Source organism: Colius striatus, chromosome 1 (genome assembly GCF_028858725.1).
Source record: "Colius striatus isolate bColStr4 chromosome 1, bColStr4.1.hap1, whole genome shotgun sequence".
Taxonomy (NCBI): domain Eukaryota; kingdom Metazoa; phylum Chordata; class Aves; order Coliiformes; family Coliidae; genus Colius; species Colius striatus.
This window is the reverse complement of record NC_084759.1, coordinates 200,803,199-200,817,858: the sequence shown is the minus strand read 5'-3', so window position 1 is coordinate 200,817,858 and position 14,660 is coordinate 200,803,199. Positions and strand designations below refer to the sequence as shown.

Below are 14,660 nucleotides of genomic sequence, written 5' to 3'. Positions count from 1 at the left end.
AAATCATAATCTGGCAATAATAACTTAGAAGTTTATAATTCAAACAATGCAAGTAAATGTTTTGACATTTCCTCACTCGTTTGATTCCTGTCCAAATCATTTCCTCCTGCCAGTACACTGGGATCCTAGGAGTGGCTGGAAAAAAACCCTATTTATAGATGAGTTCTGAGAAGAGACAGCAAAGTGTCCTCTCAGATGAGCAGCTTCAGCGAGGCAGAGTGGAATGTGGCTGAGCAAAAACCTTGGTGTGGAAAAAGTCATAGAATCATAGAATCATTTTGGTTGGAAAAGACCTTTAAGGTCAAGTTCAACCACTCACACTGCCAAGCCCACCACTAATCCATGTCCCTCAGCACCTCAGCTACGTGGCTTTACAGTATCTCTGGGGATGGGAACTCCACTGTCTCCCTGGGCAGCCTGGGAAAGGGGCTGACAACCCTCTCACTGGAAAAGTTCTTCCTAATCTCCAGTCTAATCCTCCCCTGGTGAAACTTGAGGCCTTTTCCTCTTGTCCTAGTGCTTGTAACTTGGGAGAAGAGACTGATCCCCACCTCGCTACAACCTCCTGTCTGGTAGCTGTAGAGAGTGATGGTGTCTCCCCTCAGCTTCCTCCAGACTAAACACCCCCAATTCCCTCAGCCGCTCCTCATCAGACTTGTGCTCCAGACCCTTCCCCAGCTCTGGTGTCCATCTCTGGACACACTTCAGCACCTCAATGTCCCTCTTATAGTGAGGGGCCCAAAACCGAACACACCACTCAAGGTGTGGCTTCACCAGTGTCAAGTACAGTGGGACAATCTCTGCTCTGGCCCTGCTGGCCACAGTGTTTGTGATCCAGGCCGGGATGTCATTGGCGTCCTTGGCCACCTGGGCACACTGCTGGCTCATCCTCAGCTGCTGGTGCTCAGATCAGTGACAAAACTCAAAAGATAAAAACAAGTGAATGTATTTATCAGGGGGCTGCCTCGTGGTATTATTATTGCCGCATTTGCTTTGAAAATACCCCCTTACCCAGCTGGGATCCGTGATCTTAACACCACAGCATCGCTTCCGGGGGGCAACATCGATGAGGGACTTTCCTCGCCGTCACTTACAGCTCCCGGCTGAAGGCCTCGGGACAACCCACACGGGCCGCTCCTCCCTCCCCCGCGGCCGCTGCGAGCCCGAGCCGGTGCCGAATAGGGCAGGAGCAGGAAAGGCCGCGCACAGCCGCCTGCAGCACGGCCAGGCCCGGCCGCCCGAGCCAGCGCTTCGCAACGGCCGCGCGTCCCCTGCGGCCACACGCGTCCCCGAGCACGGAGCGGCTGCCTCAGCGACCCGCCGAGCCGAGCCGAGCCGAATCGAGCCGAGCCCGCCCCACCCCACCGCTGCTGAAAACGGACAATGGATAAAAACTCCAGAAAACTCGAGCAGATCACAGAATCTTAGGGGTTGGAAGGGACCTCGAAACATCATCCAGTCCAACCCCCCTGCCAGAGCAGGAGCACCTAGAGTGGGGCACAGAGGAACTCATCCAGGTGGGTTTGGAGTGTTCCCAGAGGAGACTCCACAGCCCATCTGGGCAGCCTGTGCCAGTGCTCCCTTACTTCAACAGGGAAGAAATTCTTCCATGTATTTCTTTGGAACCTCTTATGTTCCAGCTTGTACCCGTTGCCCCTTGTGCTAAAAGATTATAGGAGGTTTGAAAACTCAACACCTTTTCTTCTTTTGTCACATTACATCATTCCAGGGTAGAAAAAGACATCTGATCCCACCAGCTGGACTGCAAAGTGACACCTGTGAGCACTGACATCCCCAGGAGAACCTTGAGTTGGAAGGGACCTTACAGATCCCCCTAATCCAACCCGCCTGCCATTTGCAGGGACACCTTCCACTATTAGGTTGCTCACAGCCCCATCCAATCTGGCCTTGAACACTGCCAGTGATGGGGCAGCCACAGACTCTCAGGGAAATCTGCAGCACTGTCTCACCACCCTCATTGTAGAGAATTTCTTCCCTGTATCCATATAAATCTCTCTTCTTTCAGTTTAAAACACTTGCCCCTTGTCCTGTCACTACAAGTCCTGGTAAAAAGTCCCTCCCCAGCTTTATTTAAGCTCTCTTAAGTACCGAAAGCCACACTAAGGTCTCTCTGGAGTCGAGCCCTCCCCTCTTCTCTCTCTCTCTCTCTCTGCCTGTCTTGTAGGAGAGGTGTCCCTGCCCTCTGATGCCTCAGGGTGCATCTCATCAGGCCTCAGGGACTCAGGTTATGTTCAGGTTCCTCAGGTGGTCATGAACCTGATGTCTTCCAATGGAGGGACTTCATTCCCCAAGTCCTTGCCTTGAGTTTTAGGGGCTTAAGAATTGCACAAAACTGGAGGCAAAAAAACATGTTGAGAAGGATCCTGCAGCACATTTCCTGGCTGTCAGCACGTCAGCTCAGTGAGCCTCACACCACTGAAGAGGCAATTTCAAACACACAGACCTGAGTCCAAATTCTTTCCAGAGAACAATAAGATAACAGACATTTTTTTAGGGAATCGTGGCTGGGAAACAATTTCTCCTTCACCTGGGTATGTGTTTCTGGCTGCAACCACTCACACACACATTCAGGAATGCAGCTTTAAAAATACTCATTGCAGGTGCCTTCAAGTGAGCATCTGACACGGTCCTGGAGGAACATCCTCTCTGCCATCAAAGGATGGCACAGTCCAAATGTGCCAGGATTTCCCCAGGGACTTGTGGCACTCATGGGTCACTACTGCAGGAAAAGAGGAGCAATGATACTAGATACAACCACTGAAATATGCCTCCTACAATCTGGCTAAAGCAGCCACATTCATGTGTAACAAGCACCGATCAAACACAGGTTATTCCCCAGCTCCCGAACCACAACTACTTTAATTTGTCTTTAAGGGAATACAAAGTACTCTAATGACATAAAACTAAAGGAAGCCACACAATCCCTGCAGCAACCAATTGCAAATCAATCAACCAGGTGGTAAAGCAAAGAATAAACAGTCCCAACATTTTCCCCCCTGCTGTTGATGTCCAACCCCAATTGTTTCACTCACAGTGATTTGGGACACGACCTTTTTACTTGTCACAACTTCAGAAGGGGGGTTGGTTTGTTTTTTTTTTTAATTGAACTTCAGAAGGTTGCACTGAACTATGTTTTGATTTCAGCCTGAAGTCAGGGAATCCCCAGCTGAATCCTGCTTATACAATTTTGACCCCTAGATTTATCATTTGATCAAGCTGTTTCCACTGATCCCAATTCCATCCAAGGCATAGGCTGACACACACAAGATGGAGCTAATGTGAATTCATGTTTCATTGTTCTGCAGTTATTCAATTTGGATAAATTAAATGCCTTTGAAACTAAGCAGCATGAGGAGAAAAGGAAGCTGACTTCAGTCTGAACCACAATTAGAGGCTTAATTTGTGATTAGGGATCGGTAGGTATTTTTCATCAGGGAAGTGGAAATTGGATTTGCCCAATGGGTAACAGTTGCTGCAGAAGACATTCCTAGAGGAGCTCAGAGTTACAGATGTGATTAACAAATGCATCCATACATTTCATGTGAAAAAAAATGGTATGAAAAGAATCTCACAAGACTTGAAACAAAGAGCTGGTCCCCAGAGGGCACGTCCATCCCACTGCCACAGCCTGGAAAGCACCTTCTGGGCACAGGGACCTCTGTACCTGGAGACAGTTGTGACAAGGTGGGGGACTGCACACTTCCAGCATCCTTGCCTCCTTACACAGTGAGATCTGGCCCATGTACACACACCACGTCAGAAAAACTCCCAGGGGTGCTCCACAAAGAGGCTGTTGTCTGCCAGCAGCCTGACCAGCCAGGCCCTTCCAGCCCTGCTCCATCCCCTGCTGTCCTTACAGCACTGGGAGTCAAAGGAACAGCCCCAGAGCTGTGCTTGCACTTTTTCCACTCTCAATGCCCAATCCTGTGATTAAAGAACAGATCTTTAGGTAGGTGCATTGTAACCACCTTGACTTCTCTCCAAAGCACCACTGGCAAGGCCATGCATTTCAGAATTCACTGTAACCGCCTGAGCTCTCGGTGTAAGTGGCCAAAGGCAAAGGCTCTCCTCATCCTCATTTCAGGACTGCCTGGTCACAGAACACTATGTGGCCACCATTTCAAGCAAGTTATCACCAGGAGTTCTGCTCCCTGTATAGGCCACCACAGCAATCCGCCCTGGCAGGTGTCAGCACACAAACGGAGGTGCCACTGCACCGAGGCACGAGAGGGAACTTCACTGTTACTCATCTACCCCAAGCCAGCTTCATTTACCTCAGGTTCAATTAAACACGTAGGGCAGCTCACATTACATGAAATGATGATCTCAGTTCCACAGCTCCTTGCTAAACAGTAACAAAATCTTGCATTTACTAAGCGTGTTTGCTGGGGCAGGAGTCCTCCTGCTTTGGTAGAATGCCATCTGTTTTTACATTGCCCTGCCCAAGCACCACAATATACCACTAACTCTTCACAACATTGTTTCAGAAGGACAAAAATCAATATAAAGAGACAGAGACCAATTCTAAATTACAACACTTTATTGCAGCATTGGCAAAGGTCAGATTTCTGAAGCTGGTGAAGATCGGGTGGCATTTCGGTATGAAATGTTACAATTCTCTAAGTCTCTCTTCCTACATGCAGAAACCAAAAACCAGTGGTAAAAAGGATTTTAAAAGAGCTAGAAAAACGAATTAGTAGTAACATACAGATGAGCTCCTTAACTCAATTAACTACCTCTACCTGAAAGCAAACAAAAACCTACGCTAATAAATAACAGATTGTCAGAAACAGACCCAGAAACTTCATCTCTACTTAGAAAAAAAATAAAACTTCTACTTGTTTCCAGACTTAAATCTTTGTTTTAAAACTTGTTTGTTTGTTTCAACAGACACAGAGGCTTATCAACCCATGAAGATCAAAGGATTTGGATCCGCTCCTTGACATCCTCCTGTTACGCTGACTGGCACGTTTTGGTTTTCAATGATACATACAATGGGTTCAACTACATCCCTGTCCTTGGGCTGGTGTCAGGCTGTTCCAAGCAGTACGAGTCAACACCCTCTGGTACTCAACCTCACATTCCGTTTGAAACCTTAGCAGACGTTTTTCCTCCTTGGCTCTGAAGTTTTTCACCCCTCCCCATCCCCTTTCTTGCTCATCTGGCAGAAAAAGGCTATTCCTTAACCAAAAATCTTCTCGCTGAGTAGAGTTTGAGAAGAAGTTTTCCTACTTGTCAGGGTTTTCTTTCAGATGTCACCATTTGCTCTATCTTATTCTACTGTAGCTTTGCAGCCCCCAAAGGATATCCTTCCAACACCAAGTGCTCCATTTACAGATAACGTTAACTTGTGTCAACTTTAGAACTTTGTTCTCCCACATACTGAGCTCTCAGAGACCTTTTCTGTTCCAGTGTAATCCATCTGAAGTTCGGGCTGATGGTTGCTTTCACTGAGCTGCTCACTGGACAAGTTCACCACCTTGTTCATTTACTTCTGCTCTGATGAGAAAATTAACCCTCAACGCAGTTCCCATAACAAAAAGCTTTTTTTTGTCTTTTTTTTTTGCTTTTTTTTTGTTTAATAGGCCATGACTGGGAGCTTCCACTTTTTCTGTGTGGGGTTGGGGGGAAGAGGGGAGGCTGTTGCTTCTGCCCCACGGCCCCAGCCTGTCCCAGGTTCTGAACGCTCTAGACTGACATGCTGAGATGTGTCCACTGCTCTCGTTTAATCGCTGGAGGACTCCACTATCCACAACATCAGAGATACAGGACCTAATGAAATGACACTTGCTGCTGGATCAACGTCTCCTAAAGAAAGAAGAGAAAGAGTTTTGCATGAGATATCCAGGGCTGTGGTGGTTAGCAACCATTAAAATCACCTGCTAGTGACTTTGATATTCTTTTGCCCTCTACCTATTAGTGTTACACATTTATTACCTGCACAAACTTTTCAGATAAAAGAAGGTGGGTAAGTTACATCAAGGAAAAGTCCCCATCACAATCTTAGCAGATGTATCTGACCTTGTTCAGAAAGAGCTGCGTTCTCCTCCCAGATGAGATGCTAAACTAGTGAAGTGCAAAGCTGATTCTTCTCTGGAGGTCTTCAAAGCCCACCTGGACATGTTCCTTGCTGACCTGATCTAGGTGGATCTGCTTTGGCAGGGGGGTTGGACTAGATGATCTCTAAAGGTCCCTTCCAACCCCTACCATTCTGTGATTCTATGATTCCTGAACTTGTTTCAATACAAGCTACTTTAAATAGTTTTCATCTTTCTATGCTGAATGTTCAGAAGTACTGCAGAAATGTTGGAGATGGCCTTCTAGAGTCAAGTGATTGTTTAGAACATTTTTTAGAGTTGACAGTTGTATTAAAATCTATCTTAGTTTGTGAAAAACAAAGTCCCTACCCAGAAGAACTCACATTTAATCATCTTAAGAATGTAAATATGCATTGGAAAACGGCACCAATTTGCTGGCATGTGATTCAACAAGACCAGAGTAATCTAGCAGTAACACTAATCTAGTATCACTAACTTCAGCACAGCTCTCAGTTACTGTATCAGAGTTGCTTTTCAGTTCATTTCTAGACTGAAGATTAAAATTTAGGGGTATAAAGCAAGGTAGAAAAAAGAGACTTTTACAATCACAAGAAAGCTCTGGGGCTACACACCCAAATCTTTTACCATGTAAACAAAACAGCTCATGTTTCTTTACATTGGTCCATAAACCTCAAGCATTTAAACCTCAAGATTTAATCTACACCTCATTTTTATTGAAAATCTTACAAGAAACAGGTTACAAGTATGTAAACTGGACATAGTGACTTCTGTATCTCTTGTAAGAGGTAAAGCTTTCACAGCAAGTCTGGATTCTTATGCATTGCTTAGTTTTGTTATCCAATATTTGTGTATTTTATTTAAACAGGCTGTGTGTTTTTGTCAGTACTGAGCTGATGTTTCACAAAGTTCCTGCAGTACTGGTTCTATGACTTGGTTTTACCCCTCTTTCAGTGTTATGTACAATAATATGTGAATTTGATGGCACACGTGGTATCAGGAATATTGGCTATATGGCTGCAAACGAAAGGAACTTCCACTTTAATATCTATAGGAGAATGAGATTTCACTTGGAGAATGTTACAACTGAGAAAACATCCATGAATTGCAGTATTGTGATTTTACCTCTCCATTTCCCTTTCAAAAACAATTCTGCTGTTGAGAGGGAAGGAAGAAGAGAGGCCGGGACGAGCTGCTTGCATGTCTCTCATCAACCCAGCAGCTGCCACGGCGTGTTGGCAGCAGGGAGGGCAGAGGAAGCAGTGTTTCAGTGGATTAGACCAGGGTGCTGCTGGTAAACATTTCATAAGTAGTTTTCCCAAAACCAAGTTTTTCACATGATATCTCTCTCCAAACTAAGAAACTCAATCTAAACCTATACTTGGCAAGGTCAAACTTAATACCTAGTTGTAATTAAAACCACCTTGAAGTCTATGTGCAAAATTCATCACTTTCTTGCAATCTACTTCCCCAACTCCCTTCCCTGCTACAAACACAGTCATCTTTTAGTCATCTTTTCAACACCAATGAATTTGATGGGGGCATTTAATTGTGTATTAATACACTATTAATACAAAAGGAGATGTGTATTAATACTGTCCACATACTACACCTGATAGAGAAACACACAGGTACAGTTTTACCTAACTACAGCTGGAGTAGAAAATCAGAATGGGGAAAAGTGCACAGAAACATGGCACCATAGTAAAGATTAGAAAAAAAGAAAAATCACAAATCCATTGCACATGTGAAGTTGGGGGAATCTAAATAAGCAAGATAATAAGCCATAGCTTAAGTTGAAATGTGCCCAGGAGAATATATGAAGTTCCTTCTGAATGTTGCTGATGTAACAAGATCAAAAAGATTTCTTACTATTTCTTAACATGTGAGGTTTTTGAAGTTAAATTCACACTTGTCCCTAAACCCTATGTGTCTTCCATCAACCCACAATGCTCTAACCATTTCTGGAGTACTCTGTGTCCTCACAGATTTCAAGCACCTTCCTTCTCCTCCAAATCCCTCCTCTCAAAACTCACTCACTTTGCTTTTCACAGCTAATAGCTGCTCTGGTGCCTTCTGCTCTCTCTCCATCACATTAACCAAAACCAGCAACATGAAACAGAAACACAACAAACACTTGAAATTAATTTTTCTGTTTTAATCCTAATGCTCTTTCAGGAACAGTTCTTTTCTTTCTGTGCTTTATTCTGCTCATCACATTTTCTTGCTTTCAGATGCGTGAGCTTTAGAGGAGAGGACAGCTCCTACAGAGGAAAACAGCAGCTGAAGTTGAGACTCCCGCTCTGAGCTGCTCCCTGTCTGGAGAGCAGAGATAACTTAGAGAGACCATCTTTTCTTTCATCTCTCTTACAAAACTGGCCTTTGAGGATACTATGTGTTTCCCTGTACTGGCAAGAGAAGAAAAAACCCTGCAGAGTACTAACCTAAGTACTGAGAAACTTAAATTGGACCATCACTTGTGTTCCAGGTGGGAATGTGTAAGTGTGCTCATGTATCCATGACCACGAAGTGACCTGATTGCATAGCATGAATGCCCTGACAGAGATCACAGACATATTGTGCCTCAATATGGGCTGGAGAGAAATTCAAGCAAGTGTAAAGGAGTCTAGACTAATTCTGAACATGTTACTGCTGCTGGTGTGACCAAGTTCTAAAACAACAAAGGAGGAAATTCCATTCTGTAGAATGTTAACCCGGCCATTTTGTATTGAAAGTGTAGCACTGGATTTTAAGCAGCTGTTACCCATTTAGCTGTGTAAGAATATATTCTCTGGAACAACCCTATTTCAGAGAGTGTGTGGACTAAGAAAACACCGAGTTGCCAGTGTCATTTCCTAACCAAGCTGAATTACCAACTTTCATACAAACATCACAGATTCCAATACTCCACAAAGCTCAAGATTCTCTTACTTAGGTGAGTCTAAACAAGTTATTTTATACTCTCATTTGCTCAACAAAACCAAAATACTCTGACAACATAAAATCAGTCCCAGTTTGCAAAGTGGGCTATTGTCAGGAAGGTGTTCAGGACTGGTAGTTTCCAGGGGGCCAACAAGCTGCAGGAGGTTTTGGTTGGTTTATTATTACTATTATTATGATGTATCAAAACAACTTTCAAAAAGAGTCTTTATAAGTGAATATGCTAATCAATAAAATGTTGCCTTCCTTTCCTTCTAAACTATAATTGTTATCAGGTCTCTCTTCACCTTAGGGTTAGACTTGCATCTACAATTGCAGAGTCCAGTTGAGTACCATGTTGCTAAGACAAACACCTGATAAGCCAGGTTCCTTATTCTTTCCTATTCAATGCCAATGTAGCCCACCAAAAGAAGCTGCAGGATTTGGAAACCCCTCCCCTGGACTTTCCTCTCATGAAATATTTAAAAAGGGAGGTTGGAATTTCTCTGCTGGGTTTGAGTGGATTTCATGGGTGGCTGTGCTGTATGTATTAGGGAAGAAAGTCCAGATTAAAATACTAGCGAAAAAGATGGCAAAGGGTAAGGTGAACTGACCCAGCACACAGTTAAATAGAGGACTGCATTTTTTAGTATTTATGGTAGCTAGAGTGCAAAGATGGAAGCCACTTCATCCTAAAACTCTCTGAAGCAAGAGCAAAATATTACTGCTGAAATGGTGATCTTTTTTGGAAAAGAATATAAGAGATGACTGCAAATGACAACTGCAGATGAAAAGCAGCATGATGTACCAAGGGACAGATCTGTCAGTTCAAGATAGTGCCAGGCCAACTACCAAGAGTCTGTCTAGTTTGGGATCATACCAGTCTATAACCATCTGCAGGACAAAAAGTTCCACTTAAATATAAGAAAAAACTATTTTGCTCCGAGTGTGACAGAGCAGTGACACAGGCTGCCCAGAGGGGTTGTGGAGTCTCCTTCCTTGGAGGTCTTCAAGATCTACCTGGACATGTTCCTATGTAATCTGCTTCTAGGCGAACCTGCTTCTGCAGGGGAGTTGGACTAGAAGATGATCTCTAAAGGTCCCTTCCAACCCCTACCATTCTAGGATTCTGTGACAGAGGCCAATGGAGAAATTGGATTTCGGCTGCCCAAGACTTCTGATACATCACTAAGAAGTGAATTCAAAGCTTCAGGTGGTCAACACAACTACATAGAGGGTGAGGTACGATGTGTGTTTGTGTTAAAGGCACATTTCTCCTTATTATCTACACTCTGATTTTTCAGTGTTAATGAAATACTCTTTAGTACGAGAATATTTAGCTAATAAAGTCCTAGCATCCTGTGATTACCTTTATGCTTCATTCTTCTTTATTTAATGGGTTCAGAAAGAACAGTCAGATGCAAATTGGAGACTCAAAATTAACAATTAACTTGAATATAATTTAGTTTGTCAGCTTCCACCTGGATCCCAATGGGCCTTTTGACACAGAAAAGTCCTCCCTCTTTACTGTACTTTCAGCACAGCAGTGAGTTTTAAGGTTACTGCTTTTAATAAAGAAAAGTTTAGAAAGATAAAAACTACTTGGGAAAATCAACTACTCTATGGTCAAATTTCTCACTGCAATTCTTTTTTCTTTCTTGGTAACCAATGCTTTAAAATGGATTTCAGTTCATGTCTATTTTCATGTCACTATAAACAAGCCATTTAATGGATCTCAAGCCTCTTTAAACAAAAGAAAACCACTTTTTGGTTCTTCAAGTGAGAGGCTGTTCTCCAGAACTGTAAAAGAACATTGTCATGATGATCCCAGTGCCAAAAAAACCCACTTTTGTAAATGTTTTTGTTTCCTGAAGGTACCAGTTTAACAGCTTGATAGGCAATGTCCTCTTTTAGTACACAAAATACTACAAAACTGGAGGTATGAGTGAAAATTGTTGCCTTCTCAGTTCTGCTGATGCAAACCAAGGGACTCTACTTCTAATGGAGTCCCAGTAAATTATCTTTAGGGCTAGTCAGCCTTGAGTACGTGAGTCCCAAAAAGAGTCTCCTCCTTGCAGGACTAGCAGGTCCTAAAACCTGGTGCTACATAAGCAGTTACAAATAAACTGCTATGAACTCCAATTTCAGGCCCAGCACGTTGCACATGCTAAATCAGAAACCTGACAAAGCCTGCACTTCTCACCATATTTCATTCAATTATAGAAAAGCGATATTAATAAACAACAAATAAGAAGTGCAAGAGATTTCCCTCTTAACAAAATGCATGCTGTATAGCCACATGCAATAACCCATTCTTCCATTTGCTGTGGACTGATCACAGGCAAAGGAAGTGACACATTTGTGGGTGGTTTGGCATTTTTTGTTTTAGCACCCTGCTATATCAAAACACAATCACAGAAAAATTAAGGTTCCAGTGGCCTTCTGGAAGTCATCTAGTTCAAAACCTGCTAGTGACAGCAGGGCTAATTGCAAAGAGAGATTCGGTTTTTCAAGGCCAAAAATATGAGAGCAAGCAGTGGTAGCTTCACTCATTTTTTAACCAGCCCTTATGATAGGTAGGTCAGGATTTCACTTTCTAAAAAGTGTCTGAAATGCACTACTTAGGACGTATTTACCAACACAAAAATAAAGGTAAACACACCAGTTTGATTTCTCTGAAATTAAAAGTCCTCATCCCAACTATATCAGATTATAGATGACAATGGCATCACCACGACATTTACTTGCTCAGATTACCTCTGACCTCAGAAAACTTAAAATAAAAAGTAATATACATTACTTCCAATAAAATGCTATTAATAGTTACTATTGCAAGAAAATAGTGTGTCAGTCTTCACATGCAAAAAATAAATAACCCAACACAGCTCACTCATCATGTGATAACATCTGTAATTATACAAATTGGTTCTACCATGTACAAAAGTGAAACCTCCAAACAGATACTAAAATTAATAGCTCTTTTCCCGTTTGCTTTCAGCACACAGGAAGATACCCTAGTGCTCTCAGTCTATGGGATTACTCTCATATTTTAGTGAAGAAGTTGTCTGGGCAAAGAGACTGCAGTTCACTCTTCAAAGTCAGAAGACAATCTGAATATGTAGGCAACAGACAATCCATACCAAAAGTGCTAAGCCACTGGTGGCTCCACAGTTTCCATTAAATAAAACTTTCAGTGGGTGTTAAGAATAGTAACATTCCCTGACTAAAGGCTAAGATGGCTCAAATGATGCATGACTGCAAGCCTGAGTATGGCACTATACACAAATAAAATATGCCTGCTAAAACAAACTTCCTGGTCCCTGCTCTAAGGGCCTTACAGATTAAAAGGAACAAAGAGTAAATTATGTAATACAAAAGTACATCAAATTGCAAGCACATGGCCCAGTTACTTCAACAAGAAGACACTATTTAAAGTGTTTGCTGGACAGTGGCTGATGTACTTTACAGTGAAGTCTTAAACTATATTTTCCCTAAAACATTTGAAAATAAAAAGCTTTTACAAGGAACCACATCAAAAAAATCTGCAAATATGCTATCTCTTGGTCTGGCTGCCACCTTTAAAGAATAACTGCAGTGTGCTCCTCATACAGGTTTGCAAAGTATTTGAGAGAGATGACCAGACGGCTGCACAGCACTGCACAGCCACTTACGAAACACCTGCAAGCACTACAGCAATTCAGTATAACTGAAGAGTTTGTATCTCTGTGACAGTTGTTAGGCCATTGATACAAACAAGCTAAATGGATAACATTGCTCATTTTATTCAGTTATCTGCTTTTTTGTTTTAAATTACTTCAAAATGCCTTCTGGTTTCAAAGAAAGAGAGGTGTGGGCTTTTTTTATCTTGTATTAGGTCTCAGTGGAGTGACCATCAGGAAATTATAAAATGCCTATAAAAATGTATCAGAAAGAAATCAGGAATGTTTCTGTAAGGTAGGATTATTGCATTAACTTATTTCTTGTTTACAGTACAGATCCATTGGTAGACAATCTCTACCTTCCCATTTGCTGCTCCCAACCATCCACTTCCAAAACTAACTTGCAAAGAAAAGAAAAACATTAAATTTTCCTCCTGAAACTCTTGTCGATTCAAATTTCTGGTTCAGGGTTAATTTAGTGGTTTATTCTGAAGCTTACTTTGCACAAGAAGAGACATACAGAGATATATTAAATTGTACACTATAAATCAAAGGTTCTCTCCCCCTCCCTCCCCTGCCTTGGTTTTCTTTCCATTCAGGGTTCCAAATGCAGATGTACAGCTCACAAATTCACCAACCTGAGAAAGTAAAATGGGGATTTCTCTAGATATGTTTTGTAGTATCCTGTCCCCACTCATTCAGGAGGTGGACTTGGATCTTTTCCCCTATAAAAGGAGGCTCAGATTCTACCAAGTCATTTCACAACTGAAAAATAATCCTCTGTTTTCCAAACCTCTGTCAAGGATGTATTTAGAGAGACACAGTTAGAAGCACAGAACACTGCTCAGTATTTTAATGGAATGCTTTAGAATGAGAACTACAATCAAATGCACTGGCACTACACATAACATTATCTGCTGTCATTATGAAAGGTAATTAGCTGCCTAGAACCAGTATTACCACATTTAAAGGAAGATTGTCCTACCTCCCACCAGTTTTAAAGATTAGATCTGCATTAGGTGCTCCCTTCGGATGCTGGTAACGAGGCCGCCGTTCACGATTGGTATTTGCTGGAGCCGGACGCTGTGCCAGAGACTGCAACATTTCTGTAACATCATACACAAGAAAGTTAAATACATTTTCTTTTTAAAGAGGAATTTCACTGCCTCATTAGTAAAAGTTACCTTATTTATGCTTTACTATACTTTAAGGTTTTCACTCAAATCATTCCACAACAGCTAATGTTGAAAAAATTTCTACATTGCATAGTCAGCTCTGACAAATCCAAGTTATCCTGTAACGTGAACTTGCATTTCCAGATGTTCTTACAGAAGGAACTGCCAGTTATGGTTTTCATTACAGCTGCTTAAAGAAAAGAGCTGTGACTTTTTCTTTCCAAACGTATCAGCCACCACTTCCTTTATCAATGATCAGGGACAAAGCTTCACAGTGGTATGAGAAGCCACGACATTAAACTACCCTGAAATAGTAACAGTTGGACAATGTTGCTGTCAATTAAGGACTCAGCAAGAAACCTGTCCTAAAATTAGGCATTGAGAAGTCAGGTATTTAAGTCTAAGCTAGCCATAATAGGATCCTTTTACAGAGAAGGCAGGCACCTGAAGAGGGTGACTCAGCTGACCTACATTACACCAGCTGTCCCATGGATGGAGTTCATAATTTTTTGATCAGCAGGAAGGAGGTGGGTGCAGAAAGAAGCCTACATAGAATCACAGAATGCTAGGGGTTGGAAGGGACCTTTAGAGATCATTTAGTCCAATCCCCCTGCAGAACCATGACCCAGTTTAGCCCAGGACATCCACATTTTTGGGCAGCTGAAGTATTGCAATTTGGCACTTGGTAAAGCTTAATCTCTAAAATTTTATTTCATTTTTTAAAAATTATAACAAATGGCTCTTTCCCAGGTTATGAATGATTGGTTATTAAATACCCAACATAATTACAAATACAGCACAGGAACCTCCACATAACCTCTGCCCATATG

The 14,660-nt window shown here is 42.3% G+C and overlaps 1 protein-coding gene across 3 annotated transcripts in view; it reads right to left on the bottom strand.

Annotated features, from left to right (window-relative positions):
- Positions 1–4,543: 4,543 nt before the first annotated feature.
- Positions 4,544–14,660, bottom strand: part of UPF2 (UPF2 regulator of nonsense mediated mRNA decay) — a 67,871-nt gene continuing 57,754 nt past the window's right edge. For all 3 annotated transcript variants that reach the window (XM_062020059.1, XM_062020054.1, XM_062020064.1), the window contains 2 exons: positions 13,641–13,761; positions 4,544–5,829 (listed from right to left, as the gene is read on the bottom strand). In XM_062020059.1, the coding sequence (XP_061876043.1) occupies positions 5,820–5,829; positions 13,641–13,761 (131 nt within the window). In that variant the 3' untranslated portion in view covers positions 4,544–5,819. The remainder of the gene's footprint in view (positions 5,830–13,640; positions 13,762–14,660) is intronic.